The sequence below is a fragment of the Syngnathoides biaculeatus genome, chromosome 7, assembly GCF_019802595.1.
Source record: "Syngnathoides biaculeatus isolate LvHL_M chromosome 7, ASM1980259v1, whole genome shotgun sequence".
Classification (NCBI taxonomy): Eukaryota; Metazoa; Chordata; class Actinopteri; order Syngnathiformes; family Syngnathidae; genus Syngnathoides; species Syngnathoides biaculeatus.
In genome coordinates this window covers 7,795,171-7,822,249 of record NC_084646.1, presented here as the reverse complement: position 1 = coordinate 7,822,249, position 27,079 = coordinate 7,795,171, and the positions used below count along the sequence as shown (strand labels likewise).

General features: G+C 44.0%; 4 protein-coding genes across 11 annotated transcripts in view; 2 read left to right on the top strand and 2 right to left on the bottom strand.

Moving 5' to 3' along the window:
- The window catches only part of tmem131 (transmembrane protein 131), a 39,024-nt gene extending 31,614 nt beyond the window's left edge, over positions 1–7,410 (top strand). For both annotated transcript variants that reach the window (XM_061824792.1, XM_061824791.1), the window contains exons 31-41: positions 5–447; positions 1,173–1,357; positions 1,541–1,671; positions 2,387–2,505; positions 2,590–2,760; positions 4,433–4,583; positions 4,653–4,768; positions 5,212–5,293; positions 5,366–5,469; positions 6,442–6,596; positions 6,687–7,410. In XM_061824792.1, coding sequence (XP_061680776.1) covers positions 5–447; positions 1,173–1,357; positions 1,541–1,671; positions 2,387–2,505; positions 2,590–2,760; positions 4,433–4,583; positions 4,653–4,768; positions 5,212–5,293; positions 5,366–5,469; positions 6,442–6,596; positions 6,687–6,944 — 1,915 coding nt within the window. In that variant the 3' untranslated portion in view covers positions 6,945–7,410. The remainder of the gene's footprint in view (positions 1–4; positions 448–1,172; positions 1,358–1,540; positions 1,672–2,386; positions 2,506–2,589; positions 2,761–4,432; positions 4,584–4,652; positions 4,769–5,211; positions 5,294–5,365; positions 5,470–6,441; positions 6,597–6,686) is intronic.
- Positions 7,411–8,808: 1,398 nt separating this feature from the next.
- si:ch211-201h21.5 (uncharacterized protein LOC555526 homolog) lies at positions 8,809–13,654 on the bottom strand. The gene is made up of 5 exons (XM_061826173.1): positions 13,472–13,654; positions 11,689–11,874; positions 11,503–11,614; positions 9,626–9,762; positions 8,809–9,315 (listed from the first exon to the last, which is right to left on the bottom strand). Exons 1-5 carry the CDS (start codon positions 13,652–13,654, stop codon positions 8,932–8,934), a joined length of 1,002 nt encoding a protein of 333 aa, XP_061682157.1. The 3' UTR covers positions 8,809–8,931.
- On the top strand, positions 13,614–23,045 carry LOC133504036 (basic immunoglobulin-like variable motif-containing protein). 6 transcript variants are annotated; one of them, XM_061826167.1, is made up of 10 exons: positions 13,614–13,716; positions 14,165–14,202; positions 14,834–15,273; positions 16,507–16,633; positions 18,031–18,126; positions 18,198–18,302; positions 19,090–19,317; positions 20,549–20,632; positions 20,698–20,794; positions 22,259–23,045. In XM_061826167.1, the coding sequence occupies exons 3-10, from the start codon at positions 14,850–14,852 to the stop codon at positions 22,511–22,513; spliced, it is 1,416 nt and encodes a 471-aa protein (XP_061682151.1). In that variant the 5' UTR covers positions 13,614–13,716; positions 14,165–14,202; positions 14,834–14,849; the 3' UTR covers positions 22,514–23,045. The 6 variants fall into 6 exon arrangements, with proteins under 6 accessions (XP_061682151.1, XP_061682154.1, XP_061682149.1 ...); XM_061826170.1 differs by lacking the exon at positions 13,614–13,716 and adding an exon at positions 13,785–13,905 and having other exon boundaries at positions 14,824–15,273; XM_061826165.1 differs by lacking the exon at positions 13,614–13,716 and adding an exon at positions 13,786–13,905.
- On the bottom strand, positions 22,758–27,012 carry zgc:172121 (uncharacterized protein LOC337599 homolog). 2 transcript variants are annotated; one of them, XM_061826174.1, is made up of 7 exons: positions 26,433–27,010; positions 25,827–25,894; positions 25,502–25,760; positions 25,167–25,328; positions 24,899–25,104; positions 24,413–24,486; positions 22,758–22,894 (listed from the first exon to the last, which is right to left on the bottom strand). In XM_061826174.1, exons 1-7 carry the CDS (start codon positions 26,535–26,537, stop codon positions 22,794–22,796), a joined length of 975 nt encoding a protein of 324 aa, XP_061682158.1. In that variant the 5' UTR covers positions 26,538–27,010; the 3' UTR covers positions 22,758–22,793. The 2 variants fall into 2 exon arrangements, with proteins under 2 accessions (XP_061682158.1, XP_061682159.1); XM_061826175.1 differs by having other exon boundaries at positions 22,812–22,947; positions 26,433–27,012.
- Between the last annotated feature and the right edge of the window lie 67 nt (positions 27,013–27,079).

The following is a 27,079-nucleotide window of genomic DNA, read 5'->3' as shown; positions in this document are numbered from 1 at the left end:
CCAGTGACTCATCGCAGACCTCCAGGAGCTTGTACGCATCCTCCAGCAATGGAGCGGCACGCGCAGGGCGACACAGCAACAGCCGGACCCTGTCCGATTCCGACGTCCAGGATAAGCGTTCCAGGATGGGCATCGGCCGCCCGTCTACGTCTACGTCTATGCAACCGGCCGCCTCCGCCCAGCTCGGCAGAGGCGGAAGCGGCGGCTCGGGCCAGGAAGGGGGCACCCAGCCCGCCGACTGCCATCTGACCCATCGCAAAGCTCGCAGCACCAAAGCAGATCTCCACGGTCAAAGTTTAGCCGTGTCACCGTCGCCGCCGCAAAGGGGGGGCGCGGACGACACGGAATACACCCACCTGGTCAACGTCATGGACACAGACCGCCACCGTCCAGACTCGCTTCGAGAAACGTTACAGGACCAGAACTCCCAGTCACTTCACAACAAAGGTGCTTTTTAACATATTTCTAATCAGATATAAATTCCTAGACATTTTTTTCTATAGATCTCATAATCCTATTGCCAGCTAAACAACTGTAACGTGTACCCGTAAACATGATAGGTGTTAAAACATAGGTGTCAAACTGTGGCCCGCAGACCAAATTATATTTGGCAATTTCAAAATAATATTAGAGCTGGACCGCCGCTATTACAAGTATTACACACTTGTTTGGTTCCATATTAAAAGCTTCATTTGTTCAACTTTTGCCCTCGGCTTTGTCCAATTTAAAATTTTGGCCCAATGTGAATTTGAGTTTGACGCCCCTGGGTTAAAAAGTTGCCTATTTTGACGAAAAATGTCAAGTTACAACATTCGCATTTTTTTTGTTTTGTTTGCTTGCTTTTTGGAAAAAGGCTAAATGTTATTGAGTTTTTTTAATATTATGGAAATGTCAAATCTTTACAATAACCAGCGATGCTTTGCTGAGCAAAAAAAAAAAAAAAAAAACATTTTTCCAAGGACTCATGATTTTCATAAAAATAAATTATAATTTTTTTTAGAAAAGAGCTTTATTTTCTAAAAAAAAAAAAAAAATTACATTCTCAAAAAATATGCATTCCATCCATCCATTTCCTGAGCTGCTTATCCTCACAAGGGTCGCATTGTGAAGATAAGCGGCTTGGAAAATGGATTGATGGAAGGATGAATGTTGAAAATGTTTTGTTCACCCAGTGTTAGAATCCAAAGGGAAGGTGCGAGGCAAAACAAAAGCACAAAAGAAGAAGGAAGAGAAGGTAAAGAAATCCACGATCAAGACGCCAGGCGACGAGCTCAAAGACAACTTGGCCGACAACGACGACAGCTCCTCCACCACCACGGAGACGTCTAATCCGGATGTGGAGACCAGCGTTAAAGAGGTATTGTCGAATATTGTCAGTCAAGCTAATTTAGTAACATCATTAGTGTTAAAGATGAAAACGATAATTGCAATTGCTTGAACATACCGCAGAGACCTTAAAAAAAAAAAAAGCTTGTTGGATACGGTTTTCCCTCATGTTCTGCGGTGGTAAATTGTCATTTTAATTCTCCTTTCTTGCCAGGAAACGATCAAAAAGAAAGGAAGGACAGTACTCCCGGCGAAAGAAGAAAAAGAGGAAACACATTTTCTCTCGAAACAAAAACCCAAGAAACAAGGACCCCCTAAAAAGGAGGTCCAAGTTGAAAAACCCAGGTCTGTCTGCTTATCAGAATCGTCGCTGTCGTGTTTCAGTGCTGTGATCATTGTGGACGTTTTCACTTTCATGCTGGCAAAAACAAGATGGGCCCCGTTAATAACGAAACTTTACTACATCATTTAACCATGAAAACGGGAAATGCTGCAATGATGATTTCAGCCTTCTCTACCTCCATAGTTTGATTTTGCCATAAAGATGTTACATGAGGTCTTTTGCCTGGAAACTGACGCACGCCAACTGTAATTTCAACGTAGTAGAAATTAACACACAACATAATTAAGACATTTAATATAATCATGGACGAACTGGATAATTCAGTTTTCTCTTGCTCTGATTATTGCTTCAGACTCTTTGATTCTGGGGCGAGCGATGGAAAATTTATAGTAATACACGTTTGTAGCATTAACAATTCACATCAATTTGAAATGAAGGTACATCTTATACACACACCTTCGCTACTAGTATATATTTATAAGGTATGGGAGAAATTTTTACTTGTATTGAATAGGCTTGATTGAATTTTTACGGGTAAAAATGCAATTTGTACACAGTAAATTACTGTAAACATTCTGGGAGATTTAGAGCAGCCCACACCCAAGTATGCTTTTTAATTTTGAATTGTTTTTAGTTTAGGTCACTTTTTTTTTTTGGGCCACCCAAGTGTATCCCTGGCGCCTTTTTGTTTCCATGACCTATGGTCTGTATTGTCAGTTCCCTGGAGTTGCCATATGTGACGCCATACGAGAACAAACAGCGCAAGAGCCTCACATCCAAATCCCCCCAACCCGTCGCCAGCGTCCCCAAGACGAAACCGCTGCAGAAACCCAGACGTGAGTTACCCACCTCCCGGCCCCTGACCCCCACCTGGACTGCATGACCCTCCTCATATGTTATTTTTTCTTTTGACACGTTAGCGTCATGCTCCCCCTCAGTCGAAGGGAAGCTGGAAGAGGGTCGTTCCACTCTGCTGGCCAAACTGCTGTCCAGCAGCTCCGCACAGGAGTTCGGTCACAGCAGCAGCTCGGAGGGCGAGAAGGAGTTCGCCACTCCCGAGTGGGACATCCCCATTTGCAAAAATGCCGTCCGTAAGTACTCCTTCAAAATTTCAGGCGATAGACTGCCTTCGACTGACGTCAAACACCTTCAGGTTGAGAACGCGGTCCCCATTTTGGTTTGGTGAATTCACGTAAACCGTAACTTAGCAGGAATCATTTCAGAAAGCCGTATGAATGGAGGCACACTGCTATGTTGTCGGTTGCTCAAGTGAAAGTGGCCGTTGTAAAGCGTCTTTCTTTCGACTGCCAGCTGTTCTCAGGAACCAGTGCGAGGAAACGGAGCAGTTTGCAACCAAACGGCGACAACTGGCTGTCTCGTATTAGCAGAGCCGATCTAGCAGCCAAGCACAATACTCGCGTCTGAATGCAACGCATGTCTCCAATCTGTATTTTCTGTTTTATTATAATAAGCTTGCAAAAACGAGTTACCGCAATGCTAGCTGTTTTGTGAGTCAAGTTAAAAATGTGGAAGTGGAGAAAGAGGTGCGGGCTCCACTTGGGACTCGTCCCGGTCGAACCTCTCTCTCGCACTCTTTGTAACAAAAACGAAAATAATAATTTACACAATTTAACACCGCTGACTGTAATCACGCGGTACATATTCAAATTGCCACGCAGCCATGGATGAATTGGTTCTAGGCCTAAAGACCTTTGCAATTCTTTAGTTGGTCCACGGCATAAGCGCTCGTCGAGAAGAGGAGATAGTGGGCGATGTCTGGATAGGTTACAGACGCCCACAGTTCAAAATTCTTGCTCCTTTTGTGTTTCTTCAAGGCTTACGGGTTGATATTGTCAATCAAAGCACACTTCTTATCGTAACGGTTTCTTGAAACGACATCGAATGAGACCCGATAACTTTCCAAAGTCTTTTTAGCCATCATGCGTCACTTTTAACAGTCGTACAAACATTTGTGTAACCCCGGTCTGTATGTAAAAGTACAAGAGTGAACGGCGCGTCAGTCGAGTGAACCCATCCAACATGGCCGGGTGCCCCGGATGTAGTCACGTGGTCGAAAACAGTCTGTACCTGATGAGGGTGGTGACTTGATATGAAAGTGGTTTCATGTAGTCCGCTTGTCACTGGGCAGAAAATAAAACGGCAATACTCTCCTCAGGTAGCTACTGAATCATGGACGGACAAATTTGATTGAGGGTGGTGTTATAATAACACTTGGAGAATTTATCCATCCAAAAACACTTTAATTTGGGTTGATTATTGGCACCGGTATTTTGCATTTTGACATGCGTATATTGGGAATATGGCTTTTTTTTTTTTTTTTAATTATTCCGATGGCCAATAGTAGATCAATTTAAAACTGGGAAAACGTGAGTAATGATTTTACTTTTACTTTATAGGACTTTGTGCTCAGCCCGGGAGCTCCCTGTGCATTCTTAGAAATGTAAAATAAAAATGTCTGCTGCCGAAGTAATAATGTTGCCCAGTAACTGTTTGGCAAACATGTTAAAAGACTCAAGGGCAAACTTTCCACCTCGGTGTCAGTTTGCCGCTATCTTTATCTTAGGATCCACGCTAGCATTGTAACACTCTGCATCAGGCGGTGGTCGAGGTTGTTTGTTTGCATAAGACCAGACAGCCCTCCCAATAACAGGCTGATCTTAGGGCTATTCTGGAAATTATTTAAATGTAATGTAAAAATGTAGTGCTATGTCTTTTTTTTTTTTTTTTTTTTTTAATGCTTAGAAGCAGACAGTCTCCAGCAGCTCTCCCTCCAGACGTTAAACGCAGACCCCTTCCTGAAGCGATCGTCCACGGCGGGCGCTTGCTCTCCGCCGCCCACCTCCCCCAACCTCCTGCCGCGCGGCAGCTACAGCAGCGTCCTCAACAGCACCAGGTGAGCTCCGCCCACGCACGACAGCTCATCTCTCTGCGGTCCGCAATTTAAACTCTGGTTTTGTTCCAGCGACTCGAACCACAATAAAGCTCCGGGAAGCAAAGCGTGCTGCTCCACGCCGCTTCCCGGCAAAAACGGAAACCCCACCTTTGCCGCTGTGGCTGCCGGTTACGACAAGAGTCCAGGTGAGACTCGAAGAGCCGAGGGACGCTGATGTGCTTTAATTTTTATTAAGTAACGGTCTTCAAACCAGATTAGGGGACGGGGGCCCTTAACCCTGAGACAAAAAGTGGAAAACTGTGAAGAATTGACAACAAAGAAGCAAACCGCGCCAACACTGCGTAGCGTAGAGTGGGCACGGCTTATTATCTGGTGGGCGCTGTCGTCCGGTAAATACGGTACATCACACATGGAAATGTTCACAAGACTTTATATGTATAATAATTATAATCCAGGCAGATTATAATAGCACAGACTACATGAGCCACAGCTGTATCTGATAGTGTATCGGGACAGGAGCAAAAACCGGATTTTTTTTTGTTTCATGTTGACTGTCCCTCCATTCATTTAGTCATGTTTTTTTTGGGGGGTTAAATAGTGTAAATGTCAAAATATTTGTCTCCACCAGGGGGCTCTGGACCGGGCAGGATCGAGGGCCAATCCAGGAGTCTGATACACAAGACGTCAGTGGAGAGCGACAGCTCAGACGGGTAATGTGAGGACAATGAGAAGCATCACGGCAGGCAGACAGAAATCCCAACGTGTGTTTGTTCGGGTCGCAGCTCAGGGTTTTGGAGTTCCGTCGACGCGGTCAGCAATCCGGGCTTCCACTCGGCCAACTCCTTCTCCGCTTTTGGGCCCAGCAACTCCTTCAACTTGACAGGAGGTAAAGCCTCGCGCAGGTCGACAAACAAATTCATGCGTGCGGTCCAAACACACCTTGTTGTTTTTATTTCCTTGGAGGGAGTGGGAGGGGGGTGCATCCAAAATACAACTTTGCTCTTGGAACTATTTTGGTGGATTGAATCCTGCAAGATTCACAATCTTTTGTTGTGTAGAAATACAACTACAGCCTCAAAAGAATCTGATTTTTTGCAAAAGGGAATACCACTTCACTATGACTTTTTTTTTTTAATGAGGGGAAAAAAATCTCATAAAATGTATGACTGAAAACAGGGAATTTTTTTTTACAAACTAATATTACATTTCATGTAGGATTATGACATTTTTTGAATCACGACCCTCCCCCCTCTTCCAAAGTACTATTCTCCAAAAACTCCAAAGTTACTGTAATTCGCTAGCGCTAGCGGTAACAGGTCCAGTTAAAATAAAATTTACCGCCAAATAAAACTGAGACGCCAGTAACACAGCAGTAACATCCTAGCACAGCGCTAACGCTGGCGCAGCACTAACAGGGCCGGTAAAAATCATGTCCTTGGCACATATATTCCACTGGTCTCGCTCTTACCTTTTCCGCTCGAGTGCCCCCTTGCGGCCGTTAGAAAAATGGACAAATCAGCCGCATCACCACATAAACCGCAGGGTTGAAAGCGTGTGAAAAGCATCATTGTTATTGCATGTGCATCTGCATGTGAAACTTGTGATCAGCCATCACGAAGTCAGCCAACATCGGCGCCGGCGATGATTTTCCGCGTGTCAGAACATTTTTTTTTTTTCTTCAATCCACCATTGGGAGAAAATAATTTGAGCCGGTCAATTCGAGCCACTTGAATTTAGAAAACTATTCCCGGCGACGCTTTCATCTCTGCCCTGCACGGGGACTACATTTTCCGACAGCAGGCAAAGTTGTGTTTCCCTATTTTAAAAGTCTTTATTCTTGAAACCGCTCGTTGATTAGTGTTCAGCGGAATGGGCCTCGCGAAGCCGTCGGAGCCTCAGCCGAGCTGGCCCGACTTCACCGCGGTGCCGTCGTCGTCCATTTGGGACATCCCCATCACGGACACCCTGCACTCCTGGCCCAGCAGCTCCAGCTCGCCCACCGCGCCCACCTCAGTAAGATGCTTCCTGTCCACTCTGCCCCTTTGCCCCCCACCTCGCCAGTAAATCAAGTTTTTTTTTTTTTTCCCCCATTTTGCGTCGCAGTCACTCCTGGGGAGCAGCCACAACCCGTGGTCCGCCAGCGCCACCTTCGGCAACTCCATTTGGTCGACGAGTACCGAGTCGTCCCTGCGCCCTTACTCCCCCGCCGCCAACGCGTCCACTCTGACGGACCACCTGATGTCCGGCGTCGCCCACTCGCCCGACATGAGCCGCACGTACAACCCGTGGAGCGTGTGGCGGCCCACGCTGAGCCGGCGGAGCTCGGAGCCCTGGCCCAGTTCCTCGGAGGACGCCAGTTGAAACGGCACTTTGAGGCGGCGTCCCGACGCGGTATTTTTCTCGAGCGCGACGAGAAGAGTTTCGATCGCTCGCCAACCTCTTTGCGTTTAGTTTTTCCCCGACGCTTTTTATTCACGGGGGGCCGATACTTTTATTTGTTTTAACAGAGGTGCTCGCCCTTTGCCCCTCCGAAATGAGACGTTACGGCTGGTTAGGCTGGAAGTTTGGTTCGCCACGCAGAATCTCAGTTCAGTATTAAAAAGTAAAAAGAAAAACATTTTTCATAGTTTTATCGCAACGACTGGTTTATTGGACATTTGGCCAGTTGCGCAGCAGCTTTTGATTGGAACAGCAACCTCGGCTGTGATTTGACATCTAATGAAAAGGCTCCCCGTTTTAAAAGTCCCAAAAGTACTTAAGTTGGAGGTTTGTATTGTACCGGACCTCGATTTGTCAGCAAATTACATTAAAGGATTTCAGCACAGCAGCTCCTGGGTCTTGGTATTTACTAATTGACTCCATTTACTACCGCTTCTCCGGGTCGGGTCGCGGGGGAAGTACCTTCAGCAGGGGATACCCAGACTTGCCTTTCCCCGGCGACTTCTTCCAGCTCTTCCGGAGGGATCCCGAGGCATTCCCAAGCCAAGCTAGAGACATAGTCTCTCCAGCGTGTCCTGGGTCGTCCCCGAGGTCTCCTTCCGGTTGGACATGCCCGGAACTCCCCACCAGGGACGGGTCCAGGAGGCATCCAAATCAGATGCCCCAGCCACCTAATCTGGCTCCTCTCAATGCTCAGGAGCAGCAGCTCGACACTGAGCCCCTCCCGGGTGACCGAGCTTCTCACCCGTTCTCTAAGGGAGAGCCGGGACACCCTGCGGAGGAAACTCATTTCGGCCGCTTGTATCCGGGATCTTGGTCTTTCGGTCATGACCCACAGCTCATGCCCATAGGTGAGGGTGGGAACGTAGATCGACTGGCAAATTGAGAGCTTCGCCTTTCGACTTAGCTCTCTCTCCAACACAACGGACTGATACAAAGTCCGCATCACTGCAGACACTGCACCGATCCGTCGATCTCCCGCTCCATTCATCCTTCACTCGTGAACAAGACCCCAAGATACTTGAACTCCTCCACTTGGGGGAGGATCTCATCCCCGATCTGGAGAGGGCACGCCACCCTTTTCCGACTAAGGACCATAGCTCTTCACACTCAGCTGTGAAGCGCTCCAGTGGGCGTTGGAGATCGCGGCTCGATTAAGCCAACGGAACCACATCATCTGCAAAAAGCAGAGATCTGATGCTGAGGCCACCAAACCGGACACCCTCTACGCCTCGGCTGCGCCTAGAAATTCTGTCCATAAAAGTTGTGAAGAAAATCAGTGACAACGGGCAGCCTTGGCGGAGTCCAACTCTCACCGGAAATGAGTCTGACTTATTGCCGGGAATGCGGACCAAACTCTGACAGTGGTTGTACAGGGACCGACCAGCCAGTATCGGGGCTCTGTACGCCATACTCCCGAAGAACCCCCCAGGAGTCCCTGAGGGGCACGGTCGAACGCCTTCTCCAAGTCTAGAAAACACATGTAGGCTGGTTGGGGCGGACTCCCGTGCACCCTCGAAGATCCTACGGTGTAGAGCTGGTCCGCTGTTCCGCGGCCACGACGAAAACCACATCACTCCCACCTGGATCTGAGATTCGACTTCCCGATGGACCCTGAATAGACCTTACCAGGGAGACGGAGGAGTGTGATCCCCGTCTGTCTAAGCCAGTCATTTCTCCCGGTAATTAATTCATAAAAGTCTCGTAAATGTCCAGGTATACGAGCTAAACATCTGACAACTATTCCTCTATTCATTTGTGCGCTTCAGGAAAGGAGTTAGCCCACTCTAATTCTCAGTGGCTCAGTTTTATTTTCAAAATGGAGGCCTCACCCCGAATAAACATGCCAGCCAATTGCAAAATTGCGGTAGCTTATTGCGATAAATGTGGAAACTAGTGTCAATTGATTTCAGGGTATACATTTTCCGGCACCGGCCTCGTAGCGGCGTATCGACTGGAAAAGCAGACGCGCTAACTTCTCCTTGTGACACTTGGTGAACACGGTCACGCTGTGCTTCTTGTTCAGGCGGCCCACGCGGTCCAGGACCATCATGCCCCGGCACATGGGGCCCTGCAGCTCCACGCGCACGGGGCAGCGCACGCTCTCGGCCACCACGCCGGCATCCACGCAGGCCGAGACCGCGTACGAGTCGAACGAGACGAAGCCCGGCCCGAAGTAAACGTCGCGCTCCTTGCTCAGGACCTCCCGGGAGTAGTCCCAGCAGCGGGATGTGATGGTCTTTATGAAGCGGGACGGCGCCGTGTCTTGGCTAGTCAGCTCCTCGAAGAATTCCTAAACGCAGAAAGTGCAGTTTCGAATTAGGATTTGAATTTGTTCGGCAACCCCGTTCTCGAAGTGAACACTCGCAAACCAAGGAAATACTTCCCATTGAAACAAATGGAAATATCATTTAATCCGTTCCAGCAGCAAAATGAATTTATATTTACCTTTTGATCGCTGTGCTGTTAAGATTGTCTTATTTTCATGGAAAATGCGCACCCGCAAACAAGACCAGTGCTGCTTTTAAAAAGTGCATAAATGGCTCAAAGGCTCGTCAGAGTTGACAGGGGAATTCGTTGCGTAGGTTCTGTCACGTGCTTACCCACGACAGCGCGTTTTTGCAGGCGTATTCCCACGACGCCAAGTAAGTCGGGCACAAGAATTCCTCCAGAACAATGTAGGCGGCCTCAGGATCCATACCGAAGTTGAACTCTGCGCACGGAGTCAAGTTTCCGATCCCTGGAATGATACAAACCGATGACAAAAACGTGTACAGACACACGCAACATCTATGGAGCTCGTGCACGCGACGTCACCATTTTCACGGCGCCATATTGCCGGTCAAAAAGAGCTGCTAGACAGTGTGGCGGACATCGAACCGGAGGAGAATATTCACAACGCCCGAGGCCTGTTGTGCCGTTGATTTGTCACAACAGACGAGACAAATATTCAAAGAGGTCATTCTATGGAATACCAGCTGAAAAGACCAGAAAATATCGATTGATTTCTGCAATTAAACGTAATGGATGGTGCCCATCCAAATACACACGACTGTGTAGCGATCACTTCATTTCAGGTAGGAATTATTCTTAATCTCAAATTACGAAGTATTTATAATGCCAAATTGGCTCATTTGAGAACTGCATTTTAACAACAACAAAAAATGACAGGGAGTCATCTCCAACGTACACGGAAGTGTGTTGCGGCCACACATTAAACTTCGGTAAACCTCTCCCCGACAGACTTTTTTTTTTTTTTTTTTTTATATGCATTGTTCTCAAATGAGTCCAATGCATATTTAAAAAAGGAAAAACTGTTGGTCACACAGAGGTTTACGTAGGTTAACGTGTGGCCGCAACACGCTTCCGTGTATGGGGGGCTGAAGCCTATCCCAGCGGTTATTTTCTTTTTTTTAAATGCTCATTGGACTCATTAGAGAACAATGCATGTTTATATTAAAAAAAGAAAAAAAAAACGTCTGTCACAGAGAAGTTTACCAAAGTCCGTGTGGCCGCAACTCGCTTCCGTGTACAGGGAGCCGACTCGCTGTCTTTGTGTAAAACCAGCGGTCATTTATTTAAATATTGGTATTTGTATTGAAAAAAATCTGAGTGGCTCAATGGCTATGTGGGATTCATTCTTGATTGAGAACAGATCCAGCCACGAAGTATTTGTATGCGACCAGACTTCTCTACGCTTTCAAACTCTTCCGTGTAAATTACTCTCCAGATCCATGTGTAGATCCAGTCGTCCAAAACAAGCGGAAGCGGGTTAAATGTCCAATTTCTTATCAGCAAAAACATCGACTTCGGCATTAAATATGGGTCCTCTATGCCGAGTTTTTCTCATTTGTCCACGTACCTTCGTTTATCACCACCTTCTAAATGATTAACGGTATCGGACAAAACTCTGTGAGACGTATTTTCGTGTCGTCTCCAATCGACTTAGCGTTGAAGAATGCTTTGTTTGACCGGCACTTCCGGCCAGTCGCGTGATTTGGTGACTTAGCTGCACGAGCTCGATACAAAACAGTAAAAGTTGGCACAGGAACGCAAAACACGAGGAAAAATGCGCAAAAAACAATCTGCACAAAAATGCGACATGCAAACACAAAGACAATACAGACAACACAAACGGGAAACACACAAACTTAAACCGTGCCCAAAAATGGCTAAAAACCAGCATAAGCGTGAAGTCACGAGAACGAACGCAATGCTTGGGCACAAAATTACAAAGACAAAATGCAAAGATCAGAAATGTGTATCAGATTGTCATGAAAGGCGGGGAAAAAAAGCCCTTTCGTCATGGTTAAGTGAAAAAGAAAGGGCATATCAAAATGAGTACTGGTTGAAATCGATATTTAGTTCTCGACATTTTTCCTAATTTGTAAAACTGGGCCAAAGTCCATTTCCAACCCAGTTGGACCTATGGGACCAGATCCACGTCACGCAAAAACAGCTCAGTTGGGTGTTTGGTTACCTTCCATGTTCCCCCCCATGATGTAAAGTTCTTTCAGCTTTCCGGGGAAGGTCGGGTCCATCTTGACAGCCACCGCCAGGTTGGTGAGGGGCCCCAGGGCCACCAGTGTCACCTGAGCCCATCAAAGCCATGATTTTAATGACCCTTAAGTCCCACACCCACCCCCCACCCCCACCCCATGCTTACCTGCTTCGGGTTCTCCGCCACCAGGCGTAGCATGGCGTTCACCGCGTGTTCCGTCGGGATTTTCTCCTCCCACCGGGGGTACCTTTCCTCCAAAACATCCCCGAGGCCGTCCGTGCCAAAATGGTCGCAGAGGACGTCGGCGGTGGTCCCGACAAGAGGCCCCGTGGAACCTCGGAATACCGGGATCTGCCGAGAGGAGAACCGCAATAAGAGCTTGTGAGGTAAAGACATCATTCCTTTAAAAAAAAAAAATGTTACCCCAAAATCAAATTTTTGTTCCTGAATACAAGATAACTTTGTCGTAAAATTAAGTTGGAGGCTTATCTGGGCTTGAAATAAAACCTATATATATATATATATATATATATATATTTCTATATATATATATATAAAATGTGGTCTTTTTTTGACACCTAATTAGAAATTTTACTTTAAAAAAATTTGGAAGTTTTTTTTCTAAAAAAAAAAAAAAAATACAATTTTTAACCCCAAAATGTGATTTTTGTTCTTGAATAAAAGGTAACTTTATTGTCATAAAATTAAGTTGGAGACTTATTTGTGGTTGAAATAAAACAAAAAAGGATAAATTGTGGTCTATTTTTGACCCCTCAATAGAAATTTTACTTTCAAAAATGTTGACTTTTTGTAAAAAAAAAAAAAAAAAAATTACCCCAAAATGTGATTTTTGTTCTTGAATAAAAGGTAACTTCATTGTTGTAAAATTAAGTTACAGACTTATTTGGGCTTGAAATAAAACGTAAAAAAATTATATATATATATATATATATATATATATATATATATATATAATTGTGGTCTATTTTTGACACCTTACTGGAAATTTTACTCTAAAAAATGTTGACATTTTTTCTAAAAAATAAAAACCTAGATCTTAACCCCAAAGTGTAATTTTTGTTCTTGAATAAAAGGTAATTTAATTGTCGTAACATTGATTTGGAGATTTATTTGGGCTTGAAATAAAACAAAAAAGGATAAATAGTGCTCTAGTTTTGACACCTCACTAGAAATTTAAAGTAAAGATAAAAATGTTTATTTTTTTCAGAAAACCCCAAAATGTGATTTTTGTTCTTGAATAAAAGGTAACTTGATTGTCCTAAAATTAAGTTGGAGACTTATTTGGTCTTGAAATAAAACATAAAAAAATTACACATAGTGGTCTATTTTCGAGACCTAACTGGAAATTTTACTTTAGAAAATTTAGATACTTTTTCTAAAAAAAAAAAAAAAAATCAACATTTTAACCCCAAATTGTAATTTTTGTTCTTGAATAAAAGGCAACTTCATTGTCATAAAAATTAAGTTGGACTTATTTTGGCTTAAAATAAAACATGAAAAAATGATAAACAGTGGTCTATTTTTTGACACCTCACTTGAAATTTTACTTGAAAAAATGTGGACACTTTTTCTGAAAAAAAAAAAAAGTTTTTTTTAAAAAAATCTATTTAAATGACAATAAATCCATATATAACTGACTTTTAAAAAATGCATTTTGTCAACCCACCAAAAAAGTTTGGAAAATGTGTTTTCTTGGAGGAAAATTAATTTAAAGAAATACTAAGTTGAGCAATTTTGTGAGTTTTCTGTCTTCTTAAAGGAATGAATGAAAAAAAATGTATCAAAAGGAAATAAATAAAAAGATAAATCCTTGCAAAGAAATGTAATTTTTTCCCTAAAATGTATAGGGATTTTTATCCATTTTTTTTTTAAATACCTGTGGGGGAAAAAATGAAATGCAGATGTAAAATGAGTGAGTGCACCCAACTTGTCCTCGCTCCCCGACTGCAAGCACTTTCAAAACGTTCTGGCACACGTTGTCCACCGACGAGTTCCCGAACACGCAGGTGACGGCCAGGACGCGGACGTGTGGGGCCGCCAGGGCCATCAGGATGGCCTGGGCGTCGTCGATGCCGCAGTCGGTGTCGATGATGAGCAGTTTCTCGGACATCTTTCCTATCCTTTTGCAGTCGGTGCGAAAGCGCAGGAAAATGAGTTGTCACTTTTCCGATGGTACGAGGGGACTTTGAATCGCTCTTCTCGGTGGAGGCGGGATGGTTTGATTGGATCCAGTGGGCGGAATCATTCCAGAAGCGAGAGCATACCTGAAGATGTTAAATGATCGCGAATATAGTGTTTTAGTTCAAACAAGTTAATATAAATTTATAAATCGTCACATTTAATGTCCACGTGATTATATTGGTATTCAATTCCTTATTTGTGTAGTTAGCATTTTAAGTGACTCCTACGCTTGAGAATGGGTCAGTCCGGTCCTGCTAATCCGGAAGTGTCGGCTTCTATCGATAATTGTCCGACAAAAGCTAATGTTGCTAATGTATTATCACTATCTCTCTTATTTTATCTCTTTTTTTTCCCCACTGAATAATCATAATTTTATACGAGTCCGTTTTATAACGAAAACAGTGGAACACTTACGCCTGCCTTTTTTTTTCCCCCCCAGAGCTGATGTGTAGCCTGGAGCCGTCTCCAATACTAAAGGTAAAATATGTATTTTTTCCCTCATTTATTTAAACAATGAAACTATTGTTCATATGAATATGATTTGGTGAAAGGTTATACTGTACAGTACATTGTGTTGCTTCTCTTAGCATCACGCTTATGGAAGGAGAGCGCAACTTTGAATATTTATTATATTAAAATGTGTTGGATGTGAAAGTCCCGAACTATAAAAAAAAAAAAAGTTATTTTAAGAAATACACTTGTTGAAGATTAATTGCAATTTTTGGGGGGCTTCAAACTTAAGTAGAACTGTACCTGGGCAGTAATGGATAAGTTTCCAATTACGCCATCTTGTGTGTCATAGAGGTCGGAAGACACAGGTGATAGGTGAAGTGTCAATTTTTTTTTTCTATTTTTAATTCATCCGATTGGTCTCAGGGTGGTAGTGACGTCACTGGAAACCTATCCATTCTTTTGCATCCCACTAGTACTACTGCAGTACTTTAAATTTGATACACTTGAGAGAGTTTTAAATGTTTTTTAAAAAATAACAGGCAAAAAATGAAATGCCCTTGCCGCTCAGTACAATATGGCAACAACATGAATAATAATATTTATTTGTGTCGATAGGCATCCATTTCTGTCTTTTCACATTTTGAGATTTTCTCAGGTTCAGTGATTCGTCCATGCTCAACACGTCAGAAGGACCCGTCGGTCCGCCAGAAGCGTCAAGTACGCAACGGCAGACCGTCGGCATGGAGGCAGAGGAGCGCCGTCTGATGGGCTCGCTGGCCCACGACGCCGCGACCCGGCGAGCGTCCAGCGGCGAGCTCCAGCTGCCCCGCGCCTTCCCCGTCACGCACTCCCGGGAGAAGTTTTACACCGTCTGCTCCGATTTCGCGCTGCTCAACCGGGCGGTGAGGAAGCAGGACGACGGCGACGGTTCCGCCCGAGACTTCCGGCCGGGTCGGTCGGCGGGAGCCCGCCTGGTTTCCGACGCCGACTGCGATATGGAGGACCTGACGGTCGGCGGGGACGGCAAGACCACCCTGGCCTGGGAAATCGACACCGCCGATTTCAAGGCAGTGCTCACTCGCAAAATTAGGACGGGTAAGATGACGGGAAAAATTGCTGCCGCCTTGCCCAAAGATTTCTGAAGAAATATGGATGTTATTCCTCTCCAAGAATCAGATTTGTTCGATAAATCATTTTTAGTTTTTGCTTTTTTTTTGAAAAAGGGGAGTCTGAGCTTCCCCCTACAACTCTTGGCTCCACCATTCCCGCGACCTTCGTGAGGATAAGCGGCTCAGATAATGGATGGATGAAAAATTCTAACTTTTTTTCTAATTAAATTAAAAATTATTTTTCATGAACATTTGGAATTTTCCCCCTCAAAAATTGATTTTGTTTTTAAGATTAGGTCCTACAAAAAAAATCAATATATGACTTTTTTTCTTGATAGAATACAAAATTTTTTGAGTAATTTTGTTTTTACTTAAACTAAAATAAAATTGCTAAGTATTCACTCATTACCTTTTCATGACATTTTCCTCTTAAATGTTTTCTATGTAAGATTTTTTTTAAATCTTCACCGTCTTCTGAAACAATTTTTTTTCTTGAAACATTTAAATATTTTTGGATGATTATAATAACGTTCATGAAATTTTTGATTCCTCCCTTAAAAATTACACTATTTTGCAATTTCCCTCAAAAATTGAACTTCATTTTCTTCAGCTTATGACTTTTTTTTCTTAAAAAAAAAGAGGAAGCGTATGACCGTTCTTTAGCGTTTAAAAAGACGGTTATTGAAAAGCTGCAAATTTTTTTTTCATGAAAGAATCCTTTTTTTTTTTTTTTTTTAATATAGCTTTATTGCCTATATTTATAGAATTTCTTAATTTATTTTAGTCAGGAAATACAAAATATTAGTAAAGGTTGAAATAATTACAGTACAGCCTCGGTTCTAGGCCACAATATGTTCCAGAAGGCGGTTCGGGAAGTGATTTGTTCGAAAACCGAATAAATATTTGTGTGGAGTGGAAAAAGAAATAATGCGTTCCAAGCCTAAAAAATTAGGCTGCACACTCAATACATTTTAATCATTTTATTGATTGAATTGATTGACATAAACCAGAAGAAAAAAAACAAACCAAAACAATTTTGATTTTATTTTTTTTAAATCTCCTTTACATCTGACAGGGCCCGTCTATTCCATTTTAACAATCATTTATGATGGCTGTCTACACTTGATAAAGGTTTTGCAGTGCCGCCATCGTTTCTTATAAAAAGGTTCATTCAAAATCTGAGCTCATGAACAAAGATTTCTTTTTTTGCCCCCTTAAGGCAGCGTGAAGAAGTGCACCAGCAAGAAGATGAAGCCGGACCGAGCCAGCAGGAACCTTCAGGACGTCCCGCTTCGCCCTTCGCTGGAGGACGTCAAACAGAGGAAAGTCCTCGACCTCCGACGATGGTAAATCTTCTTCTTCAAGTACTGTAATTCCCGACCTACAGAGCGCACCGGATTATAAACCTCACCCAGTACATTTGTAAAGGAAATACCATTTGGTACACACATAAGCCACACCTGTGTAAAAGCCACAAGTATCCACGTTGAAACACGAGATAGTTACAAAGAAAGATGGTACACAGAGAGTATAACGCTAGAGCCGCTGCGCTATTGCTAATGCTAACGAAAATGCTGCGCTAAAACTAATGCTAGTCCCGCACTAACGTTAGCTCCGCGCTTAACAGGGCTTGTAAAATTAAAAACATACCGGTAAAAATCACTGAGACAATGCATTAACATGCTAGCACAGAAAGAGTTTTCGAAGTTCTAATACCTTTGCTTATCTTAACATAGCAACAACAGGTAGCACGAACAGGACTGGTTTAAAAAAAAAAAAAAAAAAAACAGCCGCGATAGCTACACAGTAGCAACACGCTAGCACAGCACTAACAGGGCCAGTTAAAAAAAAAAAAAAAACATACCGGTGAAAGTCACTTACTCGGCACGTACATTCCACCGGTCTCACTCTTAAACCGAAATCACTGAGTCATGGCAGTAACACAGAGTTTTCGAAGTTCTAATACCTTTGCTTATCTTAACATAGCAACAACAGGTAGCACGAACAGGACTGGTTTAAAAAAAAAAAAAACAGCCGCGATAGCTACACAGTAGCAACACGCTAGCACAGCACTAACAGGGCCAGTTAAAAAAAAAAAAAAACATACCGGTGAAAGTCACTTACTCGGCACATACATTCCACCGGTCTCACTCTTAAACCGAGTCATGGCAGTAACACAGCAGAAACACGCTAGCTAGTGCGGCGCTAACAGGACCGGTTTAAAAAAAAAAAAAAAATCATACCGGTAAAAATCACTGAGAAGTGGCAGTAACACAGCAGCAACACGCTAGCACAGTGCTAACAGGGCTGGTTTGAAAAAAAAAATAAAATAAAACATACCGGTAAAAGTCACTGAGACACGGCAGTAACACAGCAACAACACGCTAGCACAGCACTAACAGGGCTAGTTTTAAAAAAAATATCGGTAAAAGTCACTTCCTCGGCACATATATTCCACCAGTCTCACTATTACCTTTTCCGCTCGAGTGCCCCCTTGCGGCCGTTAGAAAAAATGCACAAATTAGCCGCATAAGCCGCAGGGTTGAAAACATGTGGAGAAAAGTTGTGGCTTATTGACCGGAAATTACGGTATTTATTGTCCAGTGTATGCATTTGTATTCATGTCTATTTCTTTGTTGCTATGTTTTGCGTAATAATTCTAATAATTGTTTAATGTGATTCTCGAAGGCCTCGCAGTTTAATATGAATCGCATTGAAAAGTCTTTTTGCGGTCCGTTGCCAGGTACTGCATCAGCCGGCCGCAGTACAAGACGTCGTGCGGAATCTCGTCGCTGGTGTCCTGCTGGAACTTCCTGTACAGCACTCTGGGCGCAGGAAGGTGAACGCCGTCGTCGGCGGCGGCGCCGCTGTCGCCGCGGTCACACGCTAACTGTTGCCTTTTCTGGCCAGTCTGCCCCCCATCTCCCAGGAGGAGGCGCTGCACGTCCTGGGCTACCAGCCGCCCTTCGACGACATCAAGTTCGGGCCCTTCACGGGTAACGCGACGCTCATGCGGTGAGACATTTTTAAAAATAAGGCTACTTGAGGAAAAACTTAGGGTGTCAAAATCCGATTGAAAGATTTCTAATTGCCTGTCTTGGCCACAAGATGGCAGCAAAACATTTTTTTCTATTTGGACAAAGCTACGGTTTGGCTTTAGCTAAAGCTAAAGCTCCTCGCCTCAATTTAGCGTAGGTGCGCCATCAAATGGCAGCGCCGCCTTGAGATGCGAGTTTAACTCTCTGTGACCACGTTCATAACTCAAAATACCATGTCCATGCCGCTTATCCTCACAAGGGTCGCCGCATGGCCGACACCTATCCCGGCAAACATTGGGTGAAAGGCACACCACACCCTGAACTGGTCTTGTACTCCAATTCAATAGTTACTCTTATGTAAGAGTACTGATTCTTTGCAAAGGATAAACAATATATGGCTGCTAGTATTTTGATGTTAGCACCTACAAAAAGTACTACCGTAATTTCCGGCCTACAAGCCGCGATTTTTTTATTTTTTTACACGCTTTCAACCCTGCGGTTTATGCGGTGATGCGGCGCTAGCGTTAGCACTCTTGGTTATAAGACTCAGTACACAGCAAGAGTTTACTGCGGGCTAGCATAAAACTCTTTCTGTGTACCGAGGCTTACAACCAGATGCGCTCTGTAGGCCGGGAATTACGGTAGTACTGTTCGTGCGGCTTTGTATTCTCCGCCGACAAAGAAACGTAGCTACAGCTAGTCCCAGTGAGTCCGTTTGCATCTAGTTGTGTTTATAGTTCCGGTCTCCCTTGCCCTCTCCCGAGATGGTTCCGGCAAATCAACGACCACTTCCGCGTGCGAGGCTGCTCGTACATCTTGTACAAGCCGCACGGGAAACACAAGACGGCGGGAGAGACGGCGGAGGGCGCCTTGGCCAAGCTGACGCTAGGCCTGAGGGACGACTCCATGGCCTACGTGTACCACTGCCAGAACCACTACTGCTGCCCCCTCGGTTTCGAGGCCACGCCCTTCAAAGCAGCCAAGGCCTACAGGTCATGAAGTAACACGCTACATTTACACTGTTACATTTTGTCAAGTGTGCTTGTGAGAGTACTTTTAATGCATCATACTTTTTTAGTATTTTTTTTTAAAGAAGGAATGCTACATTTGCTTTGTTACATTAAGCTCCATTCTATCAATCTATCCATCCAATTTTTATCTACCGTGATTTCCGGCTTATAAACTACGACTTTTTTCACACGCTTTCAACCCTGGGGCTTATGCGGTGATGCGGCTAATTTGTGCATTTTTTCTAACGGCCGCAAGGGGGCCCTCGAGCGGAAAAGGTAAGAGTGAGACCGGCGGAATATATGTGCAGAGGAAGTGACTTTTACCGGTATGTTTTTTTTTTTTTTTACTGGCCCTGTTAGCGCTGCGCTAGTGTTAGTGCTCTGCTAGCGTTTTGCTGCTGTGTTAATGCTGTGTCTTAAGTAATTTTTACAGGTATCTTTTTTTTTTTTTTTTTTTTTACCGGCTGTTAGCGCTGTGCTAATGTGGTGCTGCTGTGTAACTGCCGCATCTCAGGGATCTCTACCGGTATGTTTTTTTTTGTTTTGTTTTTTTTTTTACCGGCCCTGTTAGCACTGCGTTAGTGCTGTGCTAGCATGTTGCTGCTGTGTTACTGCGGCGTCTCAGTGATTTGAGGTACGTTTTTGTTTTTTAACAGGCCCTGTTAGTGCTGTGCTAGCGTGTTTCTGCTGTGTTACTGCAGCCTTCTCATTGATTTAGGTGTTTTTTTTTTTTCTTTACCGCCCCTGTTAGCGCTAGCATGTTGCTGCTGTGTTACTGCCGGATTTCAGTGATCCCCCCCCCCCCCCCCCCCCCCATGTTCTGTTCATGCTATCGTGTTGTTGCTATGTTAAGCTAAGGTATGAAAACTTTGAAAACTCTTTCTGTGTACCGTCTTTGTAAATATCTCTTGTTTCAAAGTGGGCACTTGCGACTTATACACAGGTGCGGCTTATGTATGTACTAAATGTCCTGGGTGAGCCTTATAATCCGGTGCGCTGTGTAGGCCGGAAATTACGGTATATAATTGCTTTCATGATTTATTTGTTTTGATGTGTCAGACTTGTGTAACATGATTGTTTCACTACTCCTGCGAAAGGCACATTTTGAAGTACTTTACAGGCGACACAAAGTAGAAATCTGATGCCTGCCTTTGGAAAAAGGACGTCACAAAATTGCACGTTTAAAAATGGCCCCCGACGATGTACTTTCCAGGGGCCCTCTGCCCACCAACGAGACGGAACACTGGATCCTGATCGGAGAACCCAGCAGGAAGCACGCGGCCATCCACTGTAAAAAGTAAGCGCCGCGCCCACTCCCCGCTTCCGTTTGGCTCTCGTCTGAGGCCGGCCGCTGTCGCGCAGGTGGGTGGACATCGTCACCGACCTCAACACTCAGAATCCGGAGTACCTGGACATCCGTCACACGGAGAAGGGCATCCAGAGGCGCACCACGAAAAAGGTACATCCTTTCCTCTTACTCCTCACATAATTATTATTATTATTATTATTATTAGGTCACCATATAGGGAGATAGTGACAACATATCACGAACCAAGGCCGTTTCATTTCAAATACAATTATTAGTACTTTGTTACAACCACGCTTTGTTTTTTGTGGGGGGTGTAATTACATCATCATACCTCGGCGTATTCGTGATGCACTTCTCAAGAACTTTAATTTGAGGTATGACTCAAACTACCTAGTTGCAAAATGATTGATGACCCGCGGTTACCGTTCGAAATTTGAAACAGTGACGTCATGCGAAGGTTTAATGAGAAGATATTTACATGTTTGGCAACTCTTCATCAAGACCTAAATTGAGGTATGACACGTACTACTTTGTTGCAAATTTATTTTTGACTCTGCAATGATTCACTTTTTTATTTATGACCCCCATTAGCTGTCAAAGTTGATGCATGGATGCTTATTTTTATATATATATGTAATCATTTGAGGGAATATTGACTAAATAATTACACACCTGGAGTGTGATTGAAGACCTATAATTTGAGGTATTTTGGTGCGTTGTTGGAAATAAATACATGACCCCCGTACATTAAATTTAATAGGCAGCGGCTTGTTTTTTGTTGTTTTTTTTTTTTAAAGTAAATTATCACATCAGGCTATATATAGATGAAATAGTTACAAATTGGTCACGCTCACGATGAGACCATTAATTTCGCCTACCGTAATTTCCGGCCTGTAAGCCGCGACTTTTTTTTCCACACGCTTTCAACCCTGCGGCTTATGCGGCGATGCAGGTAATTTGTGCATTTTTTCTACCGGCCGCAAGGGGCCACTCGAGCGGAAAAGGTAAGAGTGAGACCAGTGGAATATATGTGCCGAGGAAGTGACTTTTACCGGTATGTTTTATTTTAAACGGCCCTGTTAGCGATGCGCTAGCGTGTTACTGCTGCGTCTCTCTGATTTTTACCTGTACTTTTTTGTTTAACCGGCCCTGTTTGCGCCACGCTAGCGTTAGCGCAACATTTGCACTGCGCGGGTGTTAGCGCCGTGCTAGCGTGTTGCTGCTGTGTTACTGCTGCGTCTCAAGTGATTTAGGTATGTTTTTTAACCGGCCCTGTTAGTGCTGTGCTACAGTGTTGCTAGTGTGTAGTTGCCGCTGTATTTTTATTTATTTTTTTAAACCAGCCCTGTTCTTTCTACAAGTGTTGTTGCTATCTTAAGCTAAGCTAAAGTATTAAAACTTTGAAAACTATTTCTGTGTACCGTCTTTCTTTGTAAATATCTCGGGTTTCAATGTGGGCACTTGCGGCTTATACACAGGTACGGCGTATGTATGTACCAAATGGTATTTCCTTTACTTTACTGTACTGGGTGAGGCTTATAATCAGGTGCGCTCTGTAGGCCGGAAATTATGGTTTACCGGAAACAGATTTAAGACCCTGTCGCGTGTCCTCAGGTGGGCGGCAACCTGCACTGCATCATGGCCTTTCAGCGGGTCAACTGGCAAAAACTGGGCCCCTGGGCCCTCAACCTGGAGAACCTGCGCCACGCCGGCAGCGAGGCGGAGGAGACCGAGCGCCTCGCCCAGCTGGAACGCTCGCACAGCACGGGCAGCCAGAAGGACGCCCCCTGGAGGCACCTGCCCAACACCGCAGACAAACGACAGAAGAGCTCGCACGCCAGTGACATCGACGAGGACGACTCCGACTGAACACGGTACCAAACGACACGAGAGTGAAGGAAATGATTGCGGGACGACGCCCGTGCGACGCGTGGGGACTATTTCCACTGGCGGATTAATACACATGCAGGAACTTCATATTATTACACATACCGCTGTTGTGACGTTTATTCTCCAAAACATGGCTTTACCATTTTTCATCTTTTGATTCCGTAGCGTATTACATTTGAGATTCACATCCATGTTCAGTTCTCATTGATATTCACGATTTCAAAAAAAATAATAGAAGATTTTGGGGGAAGCTTCATGTTTAGCGTTCCGTCTTCAAGTCTGCTTCTTCCGTCGGGTGGCGTCCCTTTAAGCGTCGTCTTAGCTCGCCGATTTGTTCCGGACGAACGCGGCAGCAACCCCCTGAACGATGAGAAATGCTTTCAAGTTTTGCATTTTCAAATTTCATCCTGGTGCTGTGGTGAGGGGGGAAAAAAAAAACAAAAAAAAAAACTTTCTTACGTAATGACTTCATGAATTGAGTGTGTAAATAAACTTCAACTCTTGTACAATGTTCTCTTTGTCCATCGTCTTTCCTTCCATATTTCAAAAGTCATCATCATGGCCTCTTATTTTGAAGTCTCAGTACATTTGTTGCAAACTCATTACCAGTTTGGAAATTATGATTATATCATGTGGGAATTAAAAACAAAAACAATAGCCATAATTTGAGTCATTTTTTATATATATATATATATATATATATATATATATATTTCTTGCGAGTCGATTTATGGTTAAGATTAATAACCCTGTCCTTTGTGAAATATGACCTAAAACTGTGATTTTTCATATGTATGCATTTATTGAAAACATAAAATTACAATATCTGGTAAGTTCTCATCAAGAAATATCTTTTTGCTGTATGACTTCGTGTGGTTCTGCTGCGAGTCAAATTGCCCATAACCTGCATTATTTTGTCATTTTTCTGATGACATTCATCTATCTATCCATGCTTTTTCTTAGCCACTTATCCTCACAAGGGTCACGCGGAGTGCTGGAGCCTATCCCAGCTGTCAACGGGCAGGAGGCGGGGTACACCCCGAACTGGTCGCCAGCCAATCGCAGGGCACATAGAGACAAACCGCTGCACTCACAATCACACCTATGGGCAATTTAGAGTGTCCAATTACCGGAATTTCCGGCCTATAAGCCGCAACATTTTTCACCCGCTTTCTACCCTGCGGTCTATGCAGTGATGAGGCTAGTTTTTGCATTTTTCTAACGGCTGCAAGGGGGCACTTAAGCGGAAAATGGTAAGAGACCGTTGGAATATATCTGCCAAGGAAGTGACTTTTACCGTTTTTTTTTTTTGTTTTTTTTTGCACTGGCATGTTACTGCTGTGTCTCAATGATTTTTACCGGTGTTTTTTTTTAACCTGCCCGGTTAGCGTGGTACTAGCGCTAGGGTTAAACTCTCTGTGTACCATCTTTCTTTGTAAATATCTCGTGTTTCAATGTGGGCACTTGCGGCTTATACACAGGTGTGGGTTAGGGTCAATTGGTATTTCCTTTACAAATGTACTGGGTGAGGCTTATAACCTCGTGCGCTCTGTAGGCCGGGAATTACGGTAATGTTCCATTTTTTGGGATGTGGGAGGAAACCGGAGTGCCCGGAGAAAACCCACACAGGGACCGGAAGAACACGCAAACTCCACACAGGTGGGGCTGGGATCGAACCCGGGTCCTCAGAACGGTGAGGCCAACGCTCTGCAGCTGCGCCACCGTGCCCCCCCGATGACATATTCATATGCGCATATTGGTGAAAGGATGACATACCTGGAAAGCCCTCACAAAGACCTTCAATTTGTGGTAGGATTTCATGTCATTTGTTCAGATGTAAAGCTTTATGGCACAATTAAAAATAAAAAGTAATCTCACCGATTAAAGCTGCCCCTTGCTTGATCCACTTGCCACTTAGAGCCGGTATCACCATTTTCTCTGATGTTTGCCATCTTCAACAAAATGTACATGACGAAAAACTTGATTCAAATTCTAAAACACAACTACCTTAAACTACAAAGCAAGGTTGAAAATAATTAGAATTTTCCTGCAATATTTTGAGATGTATTTTTAGTTTGGATTCAATAGTACTTGGTTTATACAAAATAAATTCCCGTTGCTTGTATTTGGGATATTTTGTCATCCTGTGTGTAATAAAATATTAACAAAATAACAGACGATATTCTGGCTCAATACGGTTGTTTGCAAATTAATTTGATTTAAAATTTTCACGATTATGCCGGATTACATCATTATCGAGCCCTCGTTAACAAATTTGTGAAATGAAATTTGATCTGGGGCTTGTTTTGGGAAACATTCTAACTATACATACATACTTTTTTTTTTTTTGATCTCTTTACTCACCCCCGTCGGCTGTCCCACTCCTCTCCGCTGTTGGGGTACACCACCCACCTCCTCTCGGGGCTCCTCAGGCCCGCAACCGAATTCAGCAGAGGCTCCACCCACTCCGGAGGGCAACAGTTGACGCCGACCGCCAGCACCTGCGCGGACCCGCCCGCCGCACGGACGGCGTCCCGGAACGGCGTCCCGTCCGACAGACGCGTCCCGTCCTGGCGGCGGGACGTCGGATTAATTCACTCGGGACGATTCGCGGTGGTCGGTCTGCCGTCACCTTGCAAGAGAAGGAGATCCAGGCGTCGCAGTTTGGGAATTCCCGCAGCAGCTCTGCCAGCGCTGCTGCCTCCTTGACGCTGGGGACGGTCTCCAAGGCGAAGACGTCCGCCCCTGACGCCGCCAAACACTCCAGTTGAGGCCGATGCCAAGCTTTCAACTCCTTGGGACGCACAACTCAAGTTGAATCCAGTGAAAGTAAGAGGCAAGGTAAACTACGATGATTAAAGTAGTTAAGGTATTTTGAGGATGTCATGTTATCCAACGATTCTATCGTAGATCTGGAAAGCCCTCGTTACGACGTTTCTTTCGAGGTGCGACTCGGTGGCATCTCACCTCTATGTCCATTTTCTCAGCGTACCCGCCGTGGTACTCCGAGCCGTCATGCAGAAAGGCTCCGTAGGGCCCCACCGACGCCGCCACCAGCGGCGGCCGGCGAGAACCAAACGCCCTCGCGGACTCTTCCGCCAGGCGAAACCCGGACGCCAGCAAATCCCTGGCGGCGTCGCAAGTGACGCCCAAGTGTTGGACGAAGCCTCGGACGGTGGCCTGGTAGGTGGCGCTGGTGATGACGTCAGCGCCGTTCTGAAGGAAGCTGGTGACATGTCAGGTAATTGGAACCGACGGTAACATTTTTATTAACCCTCTGGACACGCAGTACCTCTGATGAGCAGCTTTGATCGCTTGAGGGTTGCTGTGCAACAGCCCGGCGCTCCAAAGTGGATCTCCCTGCGCATATACGGTACCAAAGTGGAATTTGTAGCATTTGTTCCGTTTGTTGTTGCACGTGACTCAAATCAGTGTGAAGTTCGCCGACGCCATCTCGTGCCGGAGTGGCTGAAGCTCACGCAAAAGTCAAGTATTTGCTCACAAGATCACCTAATTAATTAATTAATCTGTCATTTATTGATTAATTAATTATCTAATCAATTGATCAATAAATGACTGAATTGATATATTAATATTTGCGTTATCATTTAGCATATCCGTTCTGTTTTATGCTTTTGTCTTTGTCACAATCACCACTTAAAAATATTAATTAACTAAATGATTGATAAATCCTTATCCAAATAAATATACTTACATAATTATCTTTACGTGATTATCCATTTTCAAACACGATATTAAAGAAAATGGGTTTATTTTACGATAGAGATATAAAAACACGTGTCAAGTAATTTTTTGTAAATATTGATTCTTTAGTTGTGGATTGTAGTCATAAATAACGTGAAATTTTATTTATTTTTTTTTTTGGTGTCATATTTACCTGCAGTTGTGCACCTTGAGCTTCCAATTCGGTTGCTAATCCGCCGTCCAAGATCAGAACTCCCTCGTCGCTCGTGATGTTCCTCAACCGAGCGCGTAAACTCATGATAAACAACAGGAAAGCGGACTAAAATCGATAAAGTGCCATTGTCGCTTGTTTTATTAAGTAAACATAACCATTCACCGCCATGCTGCTTTGCGTCGATGTTGTTTTTCTGGGTTCAAGAGCGGGTTCAACTGTTGCGTTGAGTTTACTCGAATTTTTAAGAACTACAATTGTACGACTTCCTCACCATCGCTGAATCTCTGTTAAATTTCAATTAAGACATTCACTTACAACGGAATGCTAAAACTCTGTTTCAATGGTTTTGGTTTTTTTTTTTTGAGTTGTGAACAGAAATTAATTCTTATTCTTGTTTTCATTCCAACCCCTCTCACTGTCCGTATTCTTACAAATCTAACAATAAAACTAATTCACTGACTCTTTTATTTATCCATAATATCTTATGTTTAATTATTTCAAATTAATGTATTTGCCAACTCATTGTTTTACAATTCTTATACGGGCTATAAATTGTTTAAGTATTGAATAAACATTGATACGTTTGTTCCCTAAATGCATCTCTACATGTAGTTCAGTTACTATAG